Source organism: Artibeus jamaicensis, unplaced genomic scaffold, assembly GCF_021234435.1.
Source record: "Artibeus jamaicensis isolate MK-2021 breed Jamaican fruit bat unplaced genomic scaffold, CSHL_Jam_final contig_867, whole genome shotgun sequence".
Classification (NCBI taxonomy): Eukaryota; Metazoa; Chordata; class Mammalia; order Chiroptera; family Phyllostomidae; genus Artibeus; species Artibeus jamaicensis.
This window is the reverse complement of record NW_026521995.1, coordinates 3,059,713-3,084,839: the sequence shown is the minus strand read 5'-3', so window position 1 is coordinate 3,084,839 and position 25,127 is coordinate 3,059,713. Positions and strand designations below refer to the sequence as shown.

Sequence of the window (25,127 nt, the reverse complement as noted above, 5' to 3'; positions counted from 1 at the left end):
AGTCAGGGCACACATGCCTCAGCTGGGAGCCAGGTACCCAGCTGGGGGCATGTGAGAGGCAACTGATTGATGTACCTCTTGTACATCTGCATTTCTCTCCCTTTCTTTCTCCCTCCTATCCCTCCTCTCTAAAAATGAATAAAATCTTTAAAACATTCATATAATTAGCCAATTTAACCTTCAAACCAGCAGGTAAGGCTAAAAAGCCTAAATACAACTTTATATTTTATCTGTTCAAAGTATCGATCAACACATACCTATGTAATTCAATTTTTCAGATGTTATAAAAATAGGTTTAAAACTGCGAGTGAGTGTTTGGTACAAATTCAATATTTGAACAAAAGACTGACAACCCTTCAAACTGAAACATGAGTTTGTTATTCTGTGAAGTATATTAATGTTTTTGATAAACAGTCCTTACCACTCTGGCTGCTCTCTCCTGAGATTCACATTTCCTGCAAAACCATGGTCCAGTGGGTACTTGAACAATGCCATAGCAAGCTGTTGGGAAATAAAGTATTTTAAAACATGTTATGATTAAAAAATTATGGAAAATCAAAACCCTTTTAAAGCCCTGTTAATTACCTCAAACTATTCATGTAAACCACTTGCTTTGCAGAGTGTTAAAACATTCTATATTTACAATCATCACATATTACCTAGGTGAAATTGATGTAATAAAAATGTTAAAATGCCAGCTTTGTTACTTCATTTAAATATAAACATTACAATTTTAATTATTTTTTATGAAGGAATATTAGGTAAATTTAACAGGATTAGATTTTTACATAGACTAACTCAGAAATTCATTCATTCTTTCCTATATCCTGTAGTTTAAATACCAAACACCTTAGATAAATCTAATGAAAATATTTCCAAATCACCTTTCAAAATGAGCAACAGATATTGCAAAAAAGAAAATGAAATATAAAAGTGAAGTTCTTCCAGAATAGGCAAATCTATAGAGACATAAAGTAGATTAGTAGTTGCCTGGGGAACTGCATAGAAATGGGGTGTACAAGGTTTCTTATTAGGGTGGTGAAAATGTTATAAAACTGATTGTGGTATTAGACATAAAACTCGGTGAATATACTAAAAACCCATGAATTGTACACTTTAAAATGGCAAACTATATAGTATGTGAATCATATCTCAATAAAACTGTTATTTTTAAAAAGTGCCTAATTCTAAATACATGTGAATGTTCCAAGTAATATGAATATATATCACATATGTAAGTTTTTTTAAAATTGTTTATATATTAATATTTAGTTAACTCAAAACTGAAGTTTTCCCAAAACCCTAAAAACACTAACTGGCACTTAACATTCTTGGATGAGCACAAAGGAAATTTGAAAATATCTTAAATATTGTAAGGACTTAAAAGAACATAAATTCAGCACTAATTTTTAAATCTCTAAAAGCTAAACTTCTAATCCCTTTTAAAAATTGTAAATATGTGAGAGTAAAAAATGTTCTATCAGCCAAGAAACACTGCATGAGTGTCCAAAAACATATTTTAATTCAGAAGTACTTGTACAGAAAAAATTTTTACTTAAAAAAATATTTAAGCCCTGACTGGTGTACCTCAGTGGATTGAATGTGGGCCTGTGAACCAAAGGGTCACAGGTTGGATTCCCAGTCAGGGCACATGCCTGGGTTGTAGGCCAGATCCCCAGTGGGGAATGCATGAGAGGCAACCACACATTGATGTTTTCTGTTTCTTCCTCCCTTCCCTTCTCTCTAAAAATAGATAAAATCTTTTTTAAAATGTTTAAGACTTAAATGAACATTTTCTGTATTTAGAGATAACTTATCAAAATGATCATTTATCATCCTGTGCATAAGAACTACCTCCACAAATGCCAATGAATACTGGAACGCAAATACTATATATGGAAGTTAGTTCTAAGATCTTAAAATGTGTTTCTACTCCTTATAAAAAGAAGCTGTGCAACTTTGTTCTTTAAAAGGAAAGGACCTCTTAAGTCTACCTTCCCAGTTCTGAGATTCCATTCTGAAGAATACACTGTAGCCTCCATTCGTTCATCACTTAATGGCAGATTCAGAAATGATAATGGGGCCCTAGATGGTATATGTAGCTCAGTGGACTGAGCACGGGCTGCAAACCAAAGGGTCGCCAGTTCGATTCCCAGTCAGGGCACATGCATGGGCTGAGGGCCAGGTCCCCTCCAGTGGGGGCCATGTGAGAGGCAACCACACATTGATGTTTCTTTCTCCTTCCCTTCCCCTCTCTAAAAATAAACAATAACTTAATTTAAAAAAATGGTAATGGAGCGGATTGGAGAATAACAGGGAGAGTACAAGAACCACCAAGAAATTATTTAGGTTGTTTCAGCCTCAATTCCCTTACCCCATGAAAACAGGAAAGGTAAGAAATGTCAATCTCCAGAAAACTATCTTATTAGTGTCCTCGGCTTTTTGTCTACCAAAAACCTCACCGAGTGGAAACACACAGAAATAAACTAGGATGCTCCCCAAGTCAGTAGTGGCACCACCACCTCTTCTCTTCTGTCACTGAAGTGAGAAAGTGGACTGCTGAGCCACTGAACAGCCTCCTCCAGCAACCCAGGCCAGCTAGGCCCAGCCACTCCTACGGCAGCACACCTGCAACTGCCACCTTCCCTGTCTTCTCCGCAGGTAGCTCCCAGTCCGAAGAGTCTGCACCAGAAAGGTTGAGGTGCAGCAGCAGGAGACTCCTTCCCCAATCTAAAGTGGCAAGGCAACCCCTTGTCCCCCTCCCCCATGCCCCAAAACAGCGAGTGGCGTTCTGAGTCTGATTCCATGCCACAGGAAGTCCCCAGACACACTGCGGCAGACGGGAGCGGGCACGAAGGAGGAGGAGTCTCCACGTGCCCAAACCCACAGCCACAGCCACCGTAACATGACCGAGGACAACACGCCTGGCCTCACACCCTCTCCCCCCACATCCCCGCACCCTCTGTCCTCCAACCACGGCCTCGGAAAGTCTCCAGACCACGGCTCCCGGCACAGGCGGCGGCCAAATGACACTTGAGAGAGTGAGCGCCGAATCACATGACAGTCCAGGCCACACGCACTTTCTCCCACTTGCACAGCCCACACACCCCAGGCTCCCCGCCTCGGACCCTTGGAGTCAATCCCGGCCGCAGAACGGGGCGGGGCGGGGCGGGGGGGAGGGGCGGGAGGGAACTGGCAGTTGCTGCCTAGGTAGGGGGGAAGCGGTGACGGTTGGGAGCAGGCCGGGTTCGGCCGGGCGGGCGGTTGGGTGTTTACCTTGATGAACCGCGACGCTGCAGCCGTGCCCGTCGCAATAAACCAGCGGGTTCTCGGCCCAGCCTCTCTCGTCTGAGCAAACGCAACAGCCTCCAATCATCTCCTTCATACTATGGGAGACCTCGTCCTCCAATGACACGGGCCGGTCGCTAGAGACCATCTAAGAGGGAGTTGGGGGACCATTAAAAAACACATGCAAGCCAGTTTGTGCTTCCCCCCCCCATAGAGCCAACCACCCGCGCCCCACTCCCTCCCGGCGCCCTCGGCCCCAGCCCGCCGCTTGGCCGCTCGCTCACTCGGGCTTTGCCGCTCAGTCACTCACGTTCCGCACAGGAGTCAGGAGCCATGTCCTTGCTGACTCCCCCCACCTCCCCTCCACCGCCTCCTCCGCCTCCTCCTCGTCGTCTTCCCTCCCCACCTCCACCCGGTGGCTAACGCAGGAGCCCGAAGAGGGCACACATAATCAAGCAGGCCTCCGCACAGGCGCACTGGGGGGTTCCCGCTGGGCCAGGGGCGGCAAGGGAGGGGAAGCGGGGGAGCTGCGCTTCCTCCTCCGAGCGTCACTCGACGTGCGCGCCCGCCCTGCGGCCGGCTTGTGGGAGAAGCCGGAGAGCGGCGAGGCTTGCGTGCGCGCCGCCGCACCGGCCGGCGCGCCTACCTCCCGGCGCCTTCTCCACCCTGGCGCCGCTCGCGGTACTTGAGGTGTGCTAGAAGTTGGGGCTGTTAGACTCGCGGCGCGCCTCGGCCGAAATGAGCCGAGAGGGCGCGGGGGCGCGCACGCGGGGGCGGGGACGTTGGGGCAGCTTGCAGCAGCTCTGGTCGCGTGGGCTGCGTGTGCGCGCCAAGAAAAACCCTAAAGGCTGAGGGAGGCGTCTTGTCAAGGTAGCTGGAAGGGGTTCCCTGGAACTTGCCCCTACGCTGGGAAGCTACCTGCTGGCCTTTTCTTCCAGAACTGGCGCTTGGCTAACAAGGCTTGGGCAAGTATGCCAGCTTCCATGAAGGATGCTATGCAGCCTGGCTTCCTGTAGTTGGCCGTGCTGACTTCACTGTACTGTCGCAGCCTCTCCGCCCATTAAATTTCCCTCCTGGACTGAACCCAAAGTTCAGCCAGTGGAAATGCCACCAACTCTGCCGCCCATTTACACACCCCATTGGCCCCAGTGACAAATGGAAGTGCATCACAGACTGAAGGTCAAAAGTCTGTTTAGGGTTATACTCAGGGAATACCAAGGCTACTGTCAGTTTGCTGTGTAAAAAGAACAAAATGGCTGTTGATCAATATCAATATAATATGATGATCTGGAAAATGCACTTATATGAACTAAGGGCTGAAGGAACCCTAATTCTCTCACTCACCAAGTGATTAATTAACACCATGAAACTGGAGTCCAATTTTGATTAAGGATTTCTATAATCTGGCTCTGCACTCCAAATGTAATTATTGAAAATTTGAGATCAATCTTTTTTTATTTTAAGATCATTTAAGTGGAGAAAAATTGGGGCTCACTCCTCACAAACGAAATGGATTAGACTTGTCTGAATAGATTAATTAGCTGGATGCTGAGCAGTTTCGAGCTGTAAAATCTTACACAGTTGCCCTATCCCCTATGTATCCTTGTAAGCCCAATATTGATTTTTAGGCAAAAGTGTCTATTGTAAAAGTTTGGCATGAAATAAGAATATAGATACTTTGTTTAAATGGCAAGCATAATTACAAGGAAAATTCATAGCTTTGGTTAATACCTTGCAGGTAAACAAAATGGTTGTTTATCACGCATTAGCAATATAAAGATTGGAAAATGCAGTTGTACAATGCTAAAGGATGCAGGAAACCAAGTTCTGAACAGCCAGCAAGAAATAGTGGTTTAAGCTTTAAAAGCATTCCAAATGTTTTCATAAAGAAAAAAAAGGTAGCATGATGTCAAATTAATTGTTAGAAATCCATTTAAGAATAATAGATACAATACCATGTAAGCACATAATTAGCGAATTTATTCAAACATTCTAAAACTGAGAAATCTACAATAATGAAAATCTATAAGTGTAGGATAGAGAAAATATATACACTAAAGCGACATGAAAAATGAGAGCTCAATTTTAGCTCTAATACCACGGAAAATATAACTACAAGATTACATCTTTATAAAACACAAATGGTTTGGGGGGACATGGCAATAACTAATAAATTTCTGAACACATAATAATTATGTTCTTAAAATGTCATTTATATTTATAAAACTTAAACCACCTAACAAAACTGTATTTTTGGGTGTCTTAACTATAGTTTATCTTTACCCTTTTACAAGAAATGCCCGTTTTACTGCTCAGGTTCAGGCTCCGAATGAAGAGTAACTCTGAGTTAAAATCAGTGTGAAACTTCCCTTCCCAAACACGGCAGTCAAATCTTAATGAAATAAATTATTTTAAAATACATTTATTTTATTTTATTTTTAATGCATAAGAACTTAGTTTTTGTGATGAAATTAATTTATATGTAAAGAAGGATGGGTACTTTACCCTATTCTGTAATACTTATCAAAAGAAATGTAGGTAAATACTTCCTATTTCCAAATCAAAATAAAATAATCATTTGTAGGAGACTTTGAAATTTAGAAAAAAAGAGAACATATACTATTTCATAAGGACAGGACTATATAAATAATAGCATCTGATGGAGAAATTTTATCAAAGATGTACATATAAATGTTGCCAAAATAAGCCAAATTACTTAAAACAGATATTTAACTTATTAAATGTTGAGTTATGGAAATTATAAGAAAAATTATAATGGGTATAAGTGGGTCATTCTAATTTTAACTCATGTACCAGTTATAGAACTTCTTCTTATGTATCAGAAGTATAATATTTAATTTATTTCTATAAAATATTAAGTGAAAATAAAGAATAATAAGAATTATAAAATAGTTCGGATATATGATTAGTTATTTATTCATTCAGTAAACATGTATTGAACATTTACTGTGAGCCAGGAATTCTTTTGGATACAGGAAATAAGGCAGTGAGTAAATTATATTTATCCTTTGTGTGATATACATACAACTCCATATACAGGGTCTGGCAGAAGTAAGGCCTGCTTGAGTATAGTTGGTAGGGTAATAATGTGGGTGTAATAATTTATAATTTTAATTAGAACATTTTACCTAAAATGCCATATGGTGTGCTTGAGTGTGATATTGTTATGTTACAGAATGACATGCTTATGATTTTGTAATAAAAGATTTTATAATAAAAAGGGGAGTTACTTGTGCTGGACGCTGTATATGAGAATTGGTCAGGTATACTAATTCTTATACCTCAGAATGGATTTAAAACTTTATAATTAAATTGCCACAATTGTTGTTGTTCAAGTAGGTTTTTAAAAATACATGGTAATGTAAAAAAAAAAAAAGGCCAAGTGACTTATAGAATAACTTAATTATAAAGGACAATTTCAGTCTCAAAATAATGTTATCCTTTAAATTTGATTCTACATTCTCAAAATACATTTTAAAAAAGTATATCTAGTACCTGTACAATAAAACAAAAGCTTGTTTCCAGTATTCTTCACATAACAGCAGCTAACTCATTACTGACTCATCTACTTCTCTGAGGGAAACCACAAAAAAACTCAACTGAAGTATTTTATGAGGTAACCTCTAACCATACTATAATGGGGAACTGTATTTTTTCTCTCTATGAGTATGTATCTTCTTATAATGTCCTTTATTTCAGAAACTAGGCACCACATTTCTGGATTTGCTTTTCCATAATTATTTACATAGATACTATGAAAGATATATTTAAACCCAAATTTAGTTCATATGTTAGCGTTGCTTATATTTGTTTTTAAATTAAAGTTTTACTTGCCTTGTTATATTTAGTGTACATATACACTAAGGTACATTTCTATATGAGGTATACAAATTGAGGTATATTTTTATAATGTTAAGACTAGATGCACTTTTCTTAACTCAGGTTCTTGACTTCCACAAAGTATTTAAAATTCCATATTGGCTCTGACACTAAGGTTGTTTTTTTTTTTAAGTAAAAAAGCAATTATTACAATTTATTCATCTATTAAACCTGATCAGAAACTATAATCTTGTGTCCAGATAAACTACATGAATAACACAAAAAGGCAATTTTTTATGATCTGTACAAACTTTCAGGTCTATCCCCCTTTATATAAAGGATCTCAGAATAAAATTTTGTTTTGGGTACCCAAGGTTTCTCACCATTTATGTAAAAAGTCGCCATATATTTATGCTAGTATGATTGAAATGTTGAGGTATTTCTGCAACTACTTTTGTTATTTGTTTCATAATAAGTGAGTACTGTGTCTTTATAGATATAATCCTACATATGACACCTATATTGTGGAGTACTAATAGAAATTTCATTAAAAGGTACTCATTTCCATTGTTTTAAATTGAGATTTTGTTAATGGCTTTAGGGAAATACCATTTAATGAAGTGTGTTAATCTTACTAGGTGATATTTTTTACTCACCATACCACTTGCTAGGTATTACAGTAGGCCCATAATAAATATTCATTGATGTACAATATTGGTGTTTAAAAGCTTACTGCAGACTGAGCTTTATTTTTCAGAGTAAAGCAAAACTTTATAAGTACAACTAACTAAAATTTCTAAGTAATGATTAACAGAAATTTTCAAATATATAGGTTTCTTTAAATACTTTCAATAATTGAAATAAATATAGGTGAAGAGTTTTTCTTTACCAGGTAGTTTAGAATGCTCTGTATTTAAATAGCTGTCAAAGGTTTAACCACCTTTTCATGTAAATGTCATCATTTTCTTTAAAAAATCAAACTCTAACTTAGAATTAATCATGATTAATTTTATTGTTAGATATCCTTAATTGTTGAGAAGTTTAGTTAGGTAATTCTGAAATTTAAATTGTGTATAATCTAAATTTTAACTCTTTAAGAATCAAAGACTAATATTTACTTTAAATGGTTTAGATTGGTTTGGTTACTCTTGTGTTTGACTTCTGAGCTACTTCTTTGCTGTAAAATTGATATGTATTGGCTTTGTTGATATTTTTGGGTAAAACACCAATAGAAAAGTAATATCTAAAGGATGACTTTAGATAATCTAGGCATTATAGAAACTTCAATAACATTTCAGAGTTGGACTAATGAAGAGTTTTTTTTCCATGATGCAACAATAAAGTGCTATACTTTGATTTTTCAGAGTATTTTCAATATAACGGAACAGTAGAAGTGTAAGGTCCATGTTCCTTTTTTTTTTTACTGACACTGAAAATTTGCATTTCTGTTATTAAAGTGACATATGTAGGTGTCTGTTTATAGGAGACAATAAGGTTCTAAGTGAAAAGATTCTGAACACGGAAAAGAGGAAAATCAGGTTTTGAAATGAAAGAGAACTTGAAGGAAATGTAACATATCCTGGACAAAGAAGAAGAAAAAGAAGGAGGAGAAATTAAATTGAATTGCTAAATACTATTTGGACCCCCCCCCCCAAAAAAGATCACTTTTTAAGATTTAAATGTTTTCCCCTCTGAAAGGGGCCACTGTTTACCAAATCCAGAAACAAACCCAAGAATATGTTAATTAACTGCATTGTGTCCCAGAAAAAAAGGGGTGGACAAATTCATTTTTTATTCCTTCAATTAATAAACACTTTGCTTAGTACATCTTAGATTTTTAAAAACTATAATGTGTACATTTACCTCTTGAAATTGTACAGTAACAGGATCAAGGACCTATGTGGACCCACGGGTAAATCTTATGAAGCTTAACATTCCTGGCGAATTAAACACACAAGCCCCCGCCCCCCATCACTTTTTGTCGGTCTTACGTTTACCAGAGCGCCTAAGTGCTAGAATGTATGTAATTTTTATACGGTGGCACTTTACCCCAATTAAAAAAAACAATGATCATTGCTGCAAGCAGATGTGAAAAACAATGAAATAAAATCAAAGAAAGGATATTTTAAACACTGACCAGGAATACTACATATGTCCATCTCTATCCCCACCCCCATTCCTTCCTTTTTCCCACCCATTTGTTGTTTTTCTCACAAGAGTATCAGGACTTGTAACATTTTTTAACTTATAACAAAACCAAAAATATGCCTGAAACATTAAAAGGTGGTAAAAGATGTATCTTCGACAATCAATTAAAAAGCAAATAAATGTATAAAGCTATTCTAAATATTTAAAGACTTAAAATTTAAAAATGTAAACTAAATCCAAGAAGTTAGGGAGGGGGACTATGGGAGGATGCGTGTGTAATAAATGAACAGATTGAGAATACTTAATTTTCCACACCAATTTTTTTCTCTTCAAATTTTTCTATAATTTGACCTTGTATGAGAATTTCTCCCTCTACCTCGAAATAACTGAATGATTTACATGAGGAAATGCAAGTTTCGGAAGATCCGCAAAATGAAAGTGTTAAAATACAAACCACCTCTATAGCATATCAAATGAAAAATCACAATCACCACTACCTTTAACTAACTCTTCAGGGTTCTCTGCAAACAGACGCTGTTTATGAACATCATCTGTTAACTTCTTTCTTGTAATTTAAAACTCTTGTCAAATGATGTTTTCTTGATGACATGTAAATATAATATTTCATTAGAGATCAATTCTAATTGGTTTTTTAAAATCAACCTTGGGAAACAGTGTTGCATACACAGACTAGTAGTGGGTATTTTAGATGGAATTTCTGCACAGTCTATTATAAATCTGAGTGTAAAGTACTCCCTTGCCCTAGTACGGTTTGGATCAAAGCATTGAAATCCTCTCTTCATTCGTTTTCATGCACGATGACTTCGGTTTTGTCTTCAAGACCCGCGAGCACTTGTTGGAAATCTTCATATTTTGAAACTGTGACATTTGCCAGAAATATTTTTTCTATATACTTCACAAAGGAAAAGAGATAGTTTCGTACGTGGGTTGCAGTTATTTGTTTCCAAAACCGGGTTTTTAAGCAAATGACTTATTTTTCCCTTTTCAGTTTCACTTTTATTTTGAAAATGCATTTCGCGTTAAGAAATCAAGCCTGTTTTTGTTTGGGGTAGCTCGGCCCTTTTAAAATTAGGCTTCTTGCGCACAACAAAGAGCTGAATAATAACAAACAGAGACGTGCTTTTCCGAACTCCTTTGAACCCCGAATCCATACATTTAAAAGTACTTAAAATAAGATCGAATCGGCTCTAACTCTCCGGAGCCAGAAAAACGTACATTTGTCTCTATCTAGTTAGCACTTTATAAGCACGTGTAGGCTGCTTCCCCTCTTCTTCAAAGTGAGTTGCAGGCTTACCCAGCTTCCGCCAATTTAGCGGCACATTGGAAAGCCTCCTCCATAAATACTATGGAGTTGGGAACCTCTCGCTGACGATGTCTGAGGATTAAACATGCTGTACCGACCCAACCCAGCCCGAACGTCGGAGTTCGGGGAAGCTAGGGTAGGGGTCCAGTTGGGCTGCAGGACCCCTCCCTCGGGAAGTGAGCACTAGGGAAACTGTGGCGCGAGAGATGAACAATGGGGGTTTCCAGGCGAGGTGTGCCGGGCTCCCGCTTCCTCCGCCGCGCCGGCCCTGCGCCCGGCCCCCGCCCACCGCCGCCCTCCCCGCCCGCGTTACCACGCTCGCCCGGCTTGCCGCCTCCTGCCAGCACAAGCGCCCGGACCTGCAGCCCGAGAAGTCGCCTCCTTCCCCTCCCGGCCCGGTCCTCCTTCCTCGGACTCCGACACCGAGGCGCTGCCTATCACTATTCCAGCTTCCGCTGCGTCCGTCTTCCCGCTATTTCGTTCATGTATTTTTTTAATTTCCCCTTTATTTTCGGAAGTGGTTGAGATGTCTTACTTCCACCTTAATTCCAACTTGCGATTTCCCGCTGGAAAAATATTCCTCTGGAAACCCCAAATCTAGAAGTAAATACAGTAACTCCAACAAAATTTTAAAATATATTTTTTATTATTTAACGCCCTGATGTCCTCTAAACTGCCAAATAACACTCCCCTCTCTTTTTATTTAAACATTGTTAAACTCGCCAACAAATGAATTTGGACGAGAGGCAGATAATGTGTCCAGCAGCACGCAGCAAACCAGAGGTTTCATCTTACGCCTCGTGAGACGGGGTAAAAGTGGAGGGTAGACGAGGGAGCTTCTATGGAAGAAAAGCAACACAATTCGCTGGGGATGTAGCAGCGCCGGGCGGGGGGAGGCGCACTACGGGCCTCAGGGCCCTCCGGCTCGGAGAGAAGTCTAGGTGGGGAGAGGAGGATTTAAATAGTGGGGCCCCGAGGGTGGTGGGTCTTCTCAAGACCTTTTGAGCAAGGATCGGGCATCGGAGATTACTTTGCCTTCTCTACCCCAAAGAAAAAAACAAAGTTGGAGGAAGGCAGAGAGAACAACCAACCATGTTTCCTCCCCTGGTTTCCGCCTTAAGACCGGGACTGCGACGGGCCGGGAGAGGGCGCGGGACCAAGCGGAGCAATGGCAGTCAACAGGTCCAGGCCTCTGCTGGGCCGCAGGGCCGGGCTGCCTGCCCCCCCTCCCTCCGTCCCCTTTGCGTTCCTCCTCTTCTCCCTCCCCTCCCCCGCAGGCCCGACCCAGCAGGGGAAGCCGGCTCTGCACTCATCGCCCCACTGGTCTCTCCACGGCAGCCAGGGCTTGGGCTCTCGGGGTGGGGGTGGGGCGGGGGTTCCCCGTCGGAGAATCCTCCCCGGGGGTTGGCGGCAGCGGGGGAGGGGTGGAAATCGTGGACAGAAGGATTAACAGGGACTCGAGCAAGGCACGAGCGCGGCCCGCGCGAGGGATCCTGGGTAAAAAGTGGCCGCGCAGCACCGAGAGAGCGCGGAGAGGAGCCGGGTTCAGAGGTCAGGGCCCTGGAGCCCAGCTTGCAGAGCCCCCCCACGTTAACGCAGCGAGTAGGAGAAACCTTTTTGTTTTCCACCGCGGAAGCATGCTTCCCTATTGACCAAGCTGCTTTTCCTGGACCGGTGGAGAGCAGAGCTCCATCCCGGTTCTCCTAACCCCACCCCCCCTGCCATTACCAACACAGAACCCAACTCTACCCTTCCTCTCAACTCACTTCCCAGCCCCCCGTACTGGCTTGCAATAACGCAGTAAATTTGCTTTAACAACAAGTGGGGGTGGTTGCATTTACTCCTCCCTCCTCTCTCCTCCCCCTTCTCTCGCTGCGGCTCTTGACACTACTACAAACCAGGACTATAAACATAAACATGTGTCCACTGTAACTAACTGGTCAGGTAATATACGCATTTAGGGGAGGGGGGCTTGGTCGTCGCTTGGGGGGGGCACTAAAAATGTGTTTCACGTGCTGTCCTGCTTTGGGGGCTCCCCTCACCCACCGATAATGCCGATAGCACTCGATCACTTACACATTCAGTCACACAGACCCACAAAGGCAGACTTGCCGATAACCACGGTATCCCAAAAGCAAATACATTTAAACACGAATCTTTCTCCTTGCCCAGCCACTGCTGCCATTTCTCCTATCAGCAAAAAGTAACGTCAAGACTTGAGTCCCCTTTCCTTTTTAAAAATTCTCCAGATAGCAACGGAACACTTTTTCGACCTATATAGTACACCGATCTCTTCCCATCGAGAGTACCTACACGTTTTGTGCGCAGAAATCCTTTCAGACTGCAAGAAAGGTGATTTCAATGCCTAAGGTCGAAATCTGCAACGTAAAGATTGTTTCTTGGGCTTTACCTTAATGCAACTAGCAAGTTGTGCTGTAAGTTGCTGCCACTGGCGCTTTGAAGAGTCGCCACAGCAAGTCTTTATTATTATTATTTAGTCTGTATTTACACTGCCGCTCAATTTTTTTTCTCATTCTCATTTCAACAAGCCTAGCAACAACTATTTAAGGTAGAGTAAAGCTAATCCCCTTGCAAGCTTTTTGGCTTGAAACGGAGGGAGAGACAGAAAATGTTCAGATGGAGAAGTGGTTCCCTTTGTTCTTTCATTGTTTCTCTAGGAACTGGTGAATACAAGGGCAAACACTTACCTTCTCTTCTTTTTGCTCCGAAAACCAGACGTTCCCATCAGCCTTAAAATACACAATCCACCTTGAAAGTTAACTACGGATGTCGGGAGAGTTTGTACTCCATGCTTTTTCTCTCTCTGCCCTCTTTTAGCGTAGGATTAAGTTGCAGAGCACGTTGCTGCAAGCTGTAGCCCCCCGCCTTAGTGAATCGGTCACGTTTAGGACCCTCTAAGTCCATCCTAATTCTGCCTGTAGAATTGAGGGTATTGGAGCTCTAAACTTGCAAAAGGAAAGGGGCCTGAGACTATCCAGCACACATACGAATACCGTGACATTTTTTTACCACTGTATTTTTGTACCACAATCACCAAATAGAATTACCAAGAAATATTAGATATTTCTTCAAGGAAACTTTTTTAAGTTTATTCTTAGCAATGCACTATTTAGCTGTAGTAAAAAGGCAAGTTTGTATGGGCTTTTAACAGACGAGTGCATTTTTCATGTTTGTTATAGCATGTTTTTTAAAACGGGCAAAACACTATTAGAACTGAAAGAGAAAATGGAAGTTTGAATTAAAAGTTGAGGAATTACTTAAAGAGAAGGACTTATGACTTGTAGAAATTGGCCTCAGTATCAAAAACTAAGCTTTTCAAAGTTAAAATACTTAATTTTCACCTTATGATTCCTATATTAAAAAGCAACTTTTGTGGTCCATCAGTGTGTAGTGCCTGGCCTGGTGGGCACTTTTGCCCACACCTTGTCTAAATCCGATTATGATGTGATTTGTTGAAGTCATGAATATGAAATGATCCTTGGTATCCATAAATGGGAACTTGGGTTTTTTGATCTCCCGCTTTTTTGTGTTCACCCAGTAGCTGCTACAGTGGAAGACTGTGATTGGCTCTAGTGCTCCTAGAAGGATTTGGGCTGAAGCCAGGGGAACAGAACCAGAGGATTCCCTTTACAGAGGCCATCAGGCCCCACATGTCTTATCTTTCCCTTCTCCCCTCAAGGGTGCTCAGAATTTCAGTATGACTTCAGCAGCCCATAGGTAGGCCTCAACACTTAGTGTCAGCACTTCAGTCTCTACACATTTGGCCCTTGTGGAAAATAAACAAAAAATGGTGCAACACAAATAAATTGTGGCTCTTGATATTTGTGCATTATTTAATGCATTAACATTGAACTCTACTTTCTCAGATTTTTTTTCTATATTCAGAATCCATTGTTAGAGACCCTGGTGTCTCATAGGAAAATATTGCAACAAAACAAGATAATTGGGGGGAAAGGCAGTTGCGGTAGGAAAAGTGGCTTTTCTTTGATAGCATTTAATTGGAATTAAAAGATTCTTGAGCTGTAAACATTCTTTATTTATTCAGCACACATAAGTAGGCATTGTTTCATCACCATCATAATTATGGTGTCCTTTAAACTGGCTGATAGCAGGAAAGATAAGGGAATCTGCCTGTAGATTCAGATCAGGTCTCCCTCCTTTCTTTCTTCCCCTTCCTCCCTCCCTCCTGTCTCTCTCCACTACCCCCACCCTCATTCCTTCCTTGATCACTAGGGTCCCCCATAGCCCTTGAGATGATGAGAGCAGAAAGATTTTGGCCTATTTCTTACATCATGAAAGTGATTTGTACCACACTCTAATTTGATGAAATCTATAACCTTCTTGTCTTCCATGTTTATAATTACTTTTTTTAGCTTGCAATGTCTGTTATCTGAAGAGTTGCCTATAGCTCACCTGTATAAAATCCTGTCCACTAGGGTTTGTTGCTTTACCTTTGTCTAATGCAAAAAGCACATTCTTAGGGCTTTTTCAGAACAAAGCCTCACCAAAAAAAAAAGAAAGAAAGAAAGAAAAAGAAAGAAAAAAGAAAAGAAAGCCCTTTACCTCCAAGGATTTGCAAATTTATAAAGGCTGCACAGAATTCAAGATGGGTCAGGGGGCAATAAAAGGGTAGAAGGTCACTGCATTTGGATTATGGGTCAGTAGATAACATGGCATATATTCTGTGTCCCAAACTTCTGTTTAAAACAGGATTTTTAAATGCCTAAGAACAGAAGGATGGGCCCTTTTGGAGATTTGCCCTGATTTGTTTGGATGAGACAAAAAGAAAAAATTAAAGAAAATATTCTAAGTTATAATTTAAGTTGTTCTTTAATTTAGCCATTTCCTGTTCCTCCATTCTCATGTTCCCCTCCCAAACAGCAGAGAACACACAAGATTAGATAAATTTAGGTAAGAACTGTTGACTACCACATAAGCTTTTATTGTCCTATATCCTCAATTCAGCTATATGAAGTTTTAAATTATTATTATTTTAGTCTTTGTTATGTTGTAAGTATTATAGTTACTTTTGCCTAACAGTACAAGGGGCTTCTTTTATTCTTCTAACTAGTATGCTCACATTGTTGAGGCCTTTGTGATGTTGCTTGGTCTTTTCTCTCTGAAATCACATTGAACAAAATATGCCTAGCAATCACTAAAACAAATGTATATGGTGAAGAGTTAGGCAGTTAGGATGATGGGGGGTGTGGTGATCCTCATTTAAATTACGTATGTATGGGTGAAAGCTTGGGAAAAAGGGATTATTTTAATGCTCTTCAGTACTTTAATTATATGACAGTTATAGTGTAAAAATGCAAAAGTACTCCTAGGTTTTCCTTCAGGTTTTCAAAAGAACTTTCCCCATTAGTAAACTACTTCTGCAAATTGCTATTGCATTTCCCAGCTAACCATTTAAGACTGTAAATGCCGTGTCCATTACTCTGCCCCAGAAGAAAAAGGTCAGACTGAATTGCAATGGTACTTAAACATAAAATACAGTAAAAATAAATCAAAATAGATCATCTGAAGGTAAATTTGGCACATTCACACAGGATAAGTAAAGACAAATATGTTCATATTTCCATAGCTTATCACTTTAAAAACTGAAAGTGCTGATTTTTTACAATAAATACAGAAGTGAACATTAAGAATGTATTTTTATCTGTATTTGCCACAGAAGATTCTCCTTTAGCAAGCAGCTTTGTTTTCAAACCTAAAACACTATGATAGTGTATAGATTATGCATTCCTCACTAAGTAAATAATCGCATTCAACTAACAAACTCAAAGCCTTTCATATATACTCAATAAGTAATTCCCTGGCCCCTTAGAGATGGCTATATACATAAATGTTAATTTGAGCCTATCCACCAACATATGTACATGGGTTTGAGAAACATGGAAGTTGATATATCTTTTCTTAAAAAAGAATTTGAATACAGTCCATCATCTGAATTGGGTTCATCTTTGATTGTAGAGGTGGCTGACATGGTCAACAAATTTATCAAAGAAATCCACTGGCTTTTGAAGAATTGTACATCTGGATCTGCACATCCAGGCAAAGTAAGTAAATTATTGCATAACTTTAAGCATAATTGATAACAGACACCTTTAATTTTTCATCCCCATTCTTTGGCCAGCTTTCACATTAATAATCTAAGCCATAAATGTTGGTAGCTATTGATCGAACTCCCCTGTGTGCATGCAAATCCATCTTAAAGTCCCCTGCCTTTCATGTGTGAGCGCTCAGGGGCCTCTCCTAGATCTTTTTATCGGGATCGACCCCTAATGTGCCTGGAGAAGACCCCGGATATGCAACGTGTGCTGATGGCCACAAGAAAGCTGTCTGTCACATTCTCTGTGTGTGTATGCGTGTGAATGCGCGTGCTCACACCTTCACACACACACACACACACACACACACACACAACGATGGGGGAAGTTAAAGGAACAAAAGAATGTATTAGACAAGAAGAAAGCTGTGTAATAGGAGTATTAAAAATGTATAAGTATAAAGATGTCTAGGTCCACACACAAAGATATTCTCATAAATTGTATATATAGACAAATCCCCAAATCTCCCAGCCTTTATATTTCTCTATTTGATCCAATAAATTGTACCCTTAGTTTAAAAAAAATACTTAATATTCTACTCGTTTTAAAAACCACCTATACTGCCAGTATTTTAAAGATTGAAAGAGAGGGAGAGGAAAAGAAGGTAATTTTTTTTGAAATGGTTACCATATTATGTTGCCATGTGCAGGAGGGGGGTGTGTGTGTGCAAATCTAAATAGGAATTGAGAACAATTACCTGTCCAAAAAAAGGAAGGGGAGACACTCTAGCCAACCTTTTGTAATAAGCTTTTTCTGAATTTACTATTTCTTGGCGGTTTGACTCTATGGTAGAAATCTTAAGACTGGGGGAGGGGAAATGGACGGGGGTGGGGTGGGAGGAAGAGGGCTGGCACTATATAAGTGGATCGGGAGGAATTTTAAAACGACATTATTTTTGCTAGCAATAGAAAGACTCTGGTCATTCTACTTTAAATAACAAACACCAGCATCTGCTTTTCCTGGAAACTTTGCTTTCTGCTTAAACATTTTGCATTTTGTCTCCTGTGAAAGTGAAAGAGAAAAACGCGCTGTGATGGATCCAGATGCAAAAGAAAGCCAACTCGGTGGATGGTATTAGCTGTGACGAGGCATTGTTCATTGCTGCCTCTCGGTTACGTTTAAAGCCTGAAATATCACGAGATCCATACAATGATCCTTCTCTCATTCAAGGGACAAAAATGTAATTTGCTGTAGCTCTGATTTCTTGGATGGAAATGCTAGCCTTAGATTTCAAAGGCAAGAACTAGACATCGCGGTTTGTACACACATTGATTAAGTTGAAGAGCGGCGATTACATCTGTGCTGAGTGCAACAGTAGTCCAGGGCTGACTTTTCAAATCCCAACCTCTGAGTTACAGACTCTCTTAAATAGACTTCCTTAATTTCCGGATGCACTTCTCAGAATCCCAATTCTCTTCAAAATTCCTGGGAAATTACAAGGGAGATAAGGGTGGGGGTGGGAAACTATGGCCGAGATTTCGTGCAAGCTACCTTTTTGTATGAGATTCCTCAGTTTGTATCTTTTTTCTTCTTTTTTCTGTTTTGGAACAGTACCTGCTTGTGGTAGCCAGACTGGAGGAGTGGAAACTGGAACTTTTTAATGTGAAGGAAGAAATCATTTACATTTTTTTCCTTGCAGGCTCTGAAATATCCGCTTATTCTTTTAATCTCGTGGATGTGTCTATTTTTGGAGGAACAAGGAAATATAAATGCCTAGGTTGCTTTTCTGCTGTAGTTGCAAACACCTAATACTTAAGGAGATTTTGCCGAATTTTGCAAAGCAGCCAACAAAGGGACTTGGGATCGTGGTAACACAACTGGGAAGACCCTTGTTCTCATTTGGCAATATTTTGGATATCCTTTAAAACGACACGAAAATATGCCTTAATTTGGCTAAGAAGTTAAACAATATTGATATTCATCCAAAGTAATTTTTTAAGCAGATGCTTGGCTTTCATGGGAAAAAAATTGGATTTGTGGAAGATTCACTTAAACTACCAAGTAAAAGCGTAATAGACCACTAAAATAGTCTGCACCGTATATCAGCACTTTCTTTTCATCGTTATTACGTAAAACCTCTGGAAGTACCTTGGGCGGTTTACGTATTCTGTTCTTGGCTGCAGAAGCAAGCTGCTCCCTGGAATTCTGACCTGCGGTAAACAGGACCCAGGCAAAGGCTGTGCTGGGTACTCTAGGACGATCCCGCCTCCAATCCAGCCTGGTTAATTGTGAAAAGTGTACTCATTTCTAGCTTATCTATATGCTTTGTTATGGGTCTGACGTGAAACTACCTCCTCCCTAACACCACCCCCCAGCAGAGAGCCCAAATCCACTTGAATTGTTACAGTGTTTTGGAGCTGGAGCCTTGAACTGCTTCCTTGGTCAAATAACTTTGTTTCTGGTTGTAAAAAGGCATTGCAGGGGGGAAAAAAAAAAGGAAAACCGAGAGAAATTCAAAACGTAAGTCCGTACTGGGGCGATTCACCGCGCGGGTTTAACTTTGGAGCTCGCAGCCCGTCTCCTTCCCCATTCCCATAAGGGAAATACCAGGCTATTCTGCACATTTTCACTTACGCTCTATTTTCCAAAGGAAAAAGGGGGTGGGGTGTATCTATTTGAGCTTGATAATGTTTTTAAAATGCTTTTCTTTGAAATGATAATAGCTGTTGCTGTAAAATGCAAATAAATCAAAAATAGGCGATATTCCTTTAAAGGCAAATATACAGTTTTTTTTTTTTTTTTAAGCGTACACACACTGGGTCAGATGAAGTCTGTGAGTCAGGCTGTTTCTGAGCTCCGATAGTTTAATGGAAAGATTTATATACCGACTGTATTATTTACTTTGAGAGGGGAGGTGGCAATATAAGGGTATGCTAATTAGTGGGAGATTTTGGGGGGAAGGGGTGGAATATCAATTTTTATTGCATCACCTGTCAGGAGTGTCCAATCAGCGCTGGCTTTAGGGGAATTAATTGATGAAGGTGTCTCCGGACGAGCTCACTTCACTCTGTCATTTTATTTGTAGCTAAAGCAGCGGCGGGAATAGCAGCTGCACTTCTCTTCTCTTTCTCCCTTCACATTCCATTATCATAGTGCTCCAATGGAGAAAGAAGAAATAGAGGGGCCCAGGTACTGATCTGCATCGGGACTTACACTAACACATTGGCAGATCAGAAACCGGATGGTTTTTAACGTCTCTTTTAAAAAACGAAAACCAAAAAAAAAAAAAAAAACAAGAATCAAGTCAGTGTAATTTCATGTGTTTTTTTTTCCAATAATTTCGCCTAGAGTTTGGCACTCCCTTCGCCGGGAATAACAGTCTTTGTTATTTTATTAGCAGGATGCCTTGAGACACACGCAGCATCTGGTGGAGGATTAACATACATACATGTGTATGTATGCGTCACGTATATATTTGCTGCAAATGGTGGGGATCATTTAGTGCCCGAGATGGGAGACCTGAAGTCAGGTTTTGAAGAGGTGGATGGCGTGAGGCTCGGCTACCTCATCATTAAAGGAAAGCAAATGTTTGCCCTTTCCCAAGTCTTCACGGATCTGCTGAAAAACATCCCGAGGACGACCGTGCACAAGCGCATGGATCATCTGAAAGTGAAAAAACACCACTGCGATCTGGAGGAGTTGCGGAAACTCAAGGCCATCAACAGCATCGCCTTCCACGCCGCCAAATGCACGCTCATCTCCCGGGAAGACGTAGAAGCCCTCTACACCTCCTGCAAAACCGAGCGGGTCCTCAAGACCAAGCGCAGGAGGGTCGGTCGGGCCCTGGCCACAAAGGCGCCGCCGCCAGAGCGCGCCGCTGCAGCCGCCGGCACCCGCCCGGCTGTCTGGAAGGACCGGCACCAACTTTGGCGGGGCCTGAGCGGAGCCACGCGGCCCCTGCCAATCAGCGCACAGTCCCGGCGCTCGGGCGCTGCCTCGGCGCGCCCCGCCGCCCATCTACCTCAGATTTTTAGCAAATACCCGGGCTCGCACTACCCAGAAATCGTGCGCTCGCCTTGCAAACCCCCTCTAAACTATGAAACTGCCCCGCTCCAGGGAAACTACGTCGCTTTCCACTCGGACCCGGCTTATTTTCGGAGCCTGCTGTGCAGCAAGCACCCAGCCGCCGCTGCTGCCGCTGCTGCAGCCGCCGCCGCCGCCGCCGCCGCCGCGGCGGCTGCCGCCTACTACCAGGCATCGGCGGCCGGGCCCCAGCCCAAGGCGGCAGCCGGCGCGGGCGGCCCCGCGAGCCTGACCTACCGCTGCAAGCGCAAGCGCGGGGGCGCCAAGGACTGCCTGGTTGCACCTCCCTCCAGCGCCCGCCGCCTGCTGCTGCTGCCCAGGTCCTACAAAACGAAGGCGGCGGCGGCAGCGGCGGCCGGAGCCACTTGCCTGGAGAGGTTTCATCTGGTTAACAGCTTCTGCCCGCCTCCCCACCACCACCACCACCACCACCACCACCACCACCATCACCACCACCACCACCACCACCGGGCCCAGCCGCCGCCGCAGAGTCACCACCCCCCTCATCACCACCGGCCGCAGCCCCATCTGGGCAGCTTTCCCGAGAGCTGCAGCAGTGACTCGGAGTCCAGTTCCTACTCGGACCACGCAGCCAACGACTCTGATTTTGGCTCCAGTTTGTCCAGCTCCAGCAACTCTGTGTCCTCGGAGGAAGAGGAGGAGGAGGGAGAGGAGGAGGAGGAGGAAGAGGAGGAGGAGGAAGAGGAGGAGGGGGGCAGTGGGGCCACGGATTCCAGTGAAGTCAGCTCGGAGGAGGAGGATTCGTCCTCGGAGTCGGACTCCAGCTCCGGCTCCAGCCAAGTGTCAGTGCAGAGCATCCGTTTCAGGCGCACCAGCTTCTGCAAGCCGCCCAGCGTACAGGCGCAGGCCAACTTCTTGTACCATCTGGCCTCCGCCGCTGCATCCAACCCCACTGCTTTCGAGGATGCCGGCCGATTTCCCGACCTCAAGAGCAGTGTTAAAGCCGAGTCGGCAGAGGACTGGACTCTGCAGAGCTGGGCCTCCAAAGCGTCTCCGGTGTACTGCTCGGCCGGCCTGGGGAATTGTTTCACAGAGATAAGGAACGATAGAGTATCTGCAGTTACATTCCCACACTCTGAAATTTCCAGTACTGTAAAGAGAACTGACCTGACAATTAACTGCCTGGCAGAGGGGGCCTCTTCACCTAGCCCAAAGACAAACAATATATTTCCACAACAAAGAATACTCCGAGAAGCTAGGAAATGCCTGCAAGCAACTCCTACTACACACTGTGCAGATAACAACACAATAGCTTCTAGGTTCTTCAATAATGATTCTTCAGAAGCAGCAGCAAATTCAGAAAAAGATTCCAAAATCTCTCCTTGTACTGAATTTGCTACGGATTTGCCCTTTTTGCAGACTAATCCTGGGGTAGATGCAGCAACAGCAACGAAAGCGGAGAATCCCTGCACTGACACAGGCGATGAGACACTGCCACTTCTGCACAATATTAGAATCAAAGTCGAAGACAGTAGTGCTAATGAAGAATATGAACCTGACCTTATTTCAAATAAGCTAAAGTGCGAGTGCAATGATACAAAGGGTGAGTTTTACAGTGTGACTGGAAGTAAAGAGGAGGACACCTTACTAACCACAGCCAAGGAAGGGTTTACATGCCCTGAAAAAGAAACTCCTTCCTTAAATCCACTGGCTCTGAGTCAGGGCCTTTCATGCACTTTAGGTTCTCCAAAACCTGAGGATGAGGAATATAAATTTGGTGCCAGGGTGAGAAAAAACTACCGGACACTAGTCCTGGGAAAGCGATCTGTACTTCAGACACCTCCACTCAAACCAAATTTGAAATCAGCTAGAAGTCCTCGTCCTACAGGTAAAATTGAGACACATGAAGGAACACTGGATGATTTTACAGTTATAAACAGACGCAAAAAGGTAGCCAGCAATGTAGCATCAGCAGTGAAAAGGCCATTTAATTTCATGGCAAATTTTCCTTGTCCACCATCACTCATTATTGGGAAAGATGGGGATTTGTGGCCTGCATATTCTTTAAACACCACTAAGGATTCCCAACCTCCTCACAAGGCCCATCCTATCTGGAAATGGCAGCTGGGCGGTTCTGCAATACCTCTTCCACCTAGTCACAAATTCAGGAAATTTAATTCATAAAAGTGTTTTTGGAAGATATTTTCTTGAACCGTATTACCTTCCTTTTGTTGTAAACTGCACAGGATGGTTTGTACAAGTCCATTAATGTGTTACACCCCTTTTGGAGTCCTGGTTTATCGCATTTTGAAGACAGAAATCAAATCGGATTACTTTTTTTTTCCATTGCGAGTTTTTTTTTTTTAGTAGGGTGGGGGCGGGGTGGGAGAATGGTTGGTTTACATTCCACAGACTACTTCAGGCTAAAGACTCAAGTAAAACTCAGTTAATACGGTAGAGCTGGAACACTTTACTGTTTCAATGCTAATAATGCACCGGGTACCTCAATTCAACTGCTACAAATAAATGTCAAAAGGTTGAATAATAAATATTACAATGAGCCATTAAGTTTATGCACTAGATTTCAGACCTAAAAGTGTAACTTCATTCAGTGAAAGTTTGTTAGGCTACATGGTTACACAGTGAAGTAGCAAGAAGTTTCTGTGAGCCCAAAATATTCTCTTCTGGAGTTCATTTGTGGGGTATCTTTCTCTTTTTCTCCCCTTATTCCCTCTCCAGAAGTTGTTGCACTTAATTTTTCCTTTTTTGAATGGAAAGATTGGGGAGTCCTGATTGAATGCTGGTAAAAGCTGCCTCATATATACTGAGTAAAATAAATATGGGATTGTATTTTTTGTAAAGGGTGTGATCTTACTTTTATAGCTACTCCTTGCAATTGGAAAAGTCCTTTTTGTGTCTCACCCAAAGGTTTTTAATAAGGTGACTATTACTATTGTCCTGCTTACCTTTGTAGTCTGAACATGACTTATGGAACTTGCAAAACAATTAAAATATTTATCTTGAGAGCAGGATATTTTATGGTCTGACTCCTAATAGTGGCAGAGCATTAAATACACACAAGAAAAGTTAAATGGATCAGAGTTGTAAGAATACCCCAAATGAAAAATAAGTTATTTCAGGGTTTTTAGTACCAGAACTCAGGCACTTGGATTTTATTACATTTTACTTTTTCCACATCCTCTAAACTTCTGTTTTCAGACCATCCTGTGTATAGAGCAGGAGAGTTTCTACTGCAAGTGACAATCAGAGGTGACTATCTATATTTGCACTTAAAATCAAAGTAGTTCAACATGCAAATGGCTAGGGTCTAGCCATTAGTAAGGGCCATGCTGGTGTACAATGTTGTGATGATGGAAGCAGTAAATCAAAATTATGGAAATTTGCACTGTTGAAAAGCATGCTTTAGCTTTATTTTCAATTAAAAACACTGTTTAAAATTCCTGGTTCCATACATTTTTACTTATTCCTGATTGAAGAACGGTTAACAGGAATGAATGGTTTTGTTGACATTTTCCTTCGTGATGTTTTTGCCCGAAAGAAATGCATTTATTGGGTGTAGTGTTTTGTTGTAATATTATGTGATGAGGCCAGTCAGGTTCTGTGCAAAACACTGGTATATTTATTCCTAAATGACAACAAAACTTTGCAAACTTGTTACTAACCAAGTGCAAAAAGTTTCAGGTTTAAGAAAGTGAAGCAGAGATCAATTGCTATTTTAATGAAAATGAAATCTAATAACTTTTGGTCCACCTCCCTTAGCCTGACAAATTATGTATCTCAGATCTTTCCCATCTGAAACCTACAAAGCTGCATCTATAGGTCATAAATCACAAAACAAAACAAAACATCAATGAAATATTTACTGTGTGAATTTAAGTTACTATTTCTCATGGAAATTCAGTCTTTTTTTCCCCTTCACTTTTTATAATTTCTTCTCCCTTTGAAAATTTTCTTTTGTCTATAAATGTTTCAGATAGATCTGGATGGTCTCAGTTCTAATTGCTGTATATGCTCTGTGGTTTGACTCTTATTGTAAAAGACAGAGGCTGAGCATACCTGCATCCAAATACATTGAATGGAGTAAACAGATGCTTTGAACTGCCTCCATTCCTTTCCTTCTTGAATATTGCCAGATGTCCTTTTTTTATTGGCATGATAGATATGGCCAAAGCAAAAATTGGGGGATGTTATCCTTGAATTCATGTTTGTGTGTAATTCCAAAGACCAGTACAAGTTACAGTTAAAGCCCTAGGAAGCCGAACAATTGGCTTCTCAGTCTGAGTTCCTTCCTCTTTGGAAGGCAATACAGAATTTGGGTGCAGTGAGTTGTCCTGCAAAATCAATCTGTAGAAGTGTGACATGCACACACTGGAAGTCTGTCATTTCTA

General features: G+C 41.5%; 2 protein-coding genes across 17 annotated transcripts in view; one reads left to right on the top strand and one right to left on the bottom strand.

The window, feature by feature from the left end:
- MLLT10 (MLLT10 histone lysine methyltransferase DOT1L cofactor) overlaps nt 1-3,953 on the bottom strand; it is a 250,987-nt gene extending 247,034 nt beyond the window's left edge. For 7 of the 15 annotated variants that reach the window (XM_053654743.1, XM_053654739.1, XM_037147420.2 and 4 more), the window contains exons 1-3: nt 3,573-3,676; nt 3,277-3,436; nt 422-501 (exon numbers count right to left, since the gene is read on the bottom strand). In XM_053654743.1, coding sequence (XP_053510718.1) covers nt 422-501; nt 3,277-3,436 — 240 coding nt within the window. In that variant the 5' untranslated portion in view covers nt 3,573-3,676. The other 8 variants (XM_053654750.1, XM_053654751.1, XM_053654753.1 and 5 more) reach the window with 6 other exon arrangements.
- Nucleotides 3,954-12,516: 8,563 nt separating this feature from the next.
- Nucleotides 12,517-23,116, top strand: SKIDA1 (SKI/DACH domain containing 1). 2 transcript variants are annotated; one of them, XM_037147456.2, is made up of 3 exons: nt 12,517-12,544; nt 16,598-16,683; nt 20,072-23,116. In XM_037147456.2, the coding sequence occupies exon 3, from the start codon at nt 20,185-20,187 to the stop codon at nt 22,900-22,902; it is 2,718 nt and encodes a 905-aa protein (XP_037003351.2). In that variant the 5' UTR covers nt 12,517-12,544; nt 16,598-16,683; nt 20,072-20,184; the 3' UTR covers nt 22,903-23,116. The 2 variants fall into 2 exon arrangements, with proteins under 2 accessions (XP_037003351.2, XP_037003350.2); XM_037147455.2 differs by lacking the exons at nt 12,517-12,544; nt 16,598-16,683 and adding an exon at nt 19,893-19,977 and having other exon boundaries at nt 20,075-23,116.
- Nucleotides 23,117-25,127: the final 2,011 nt, after the last annotated feature.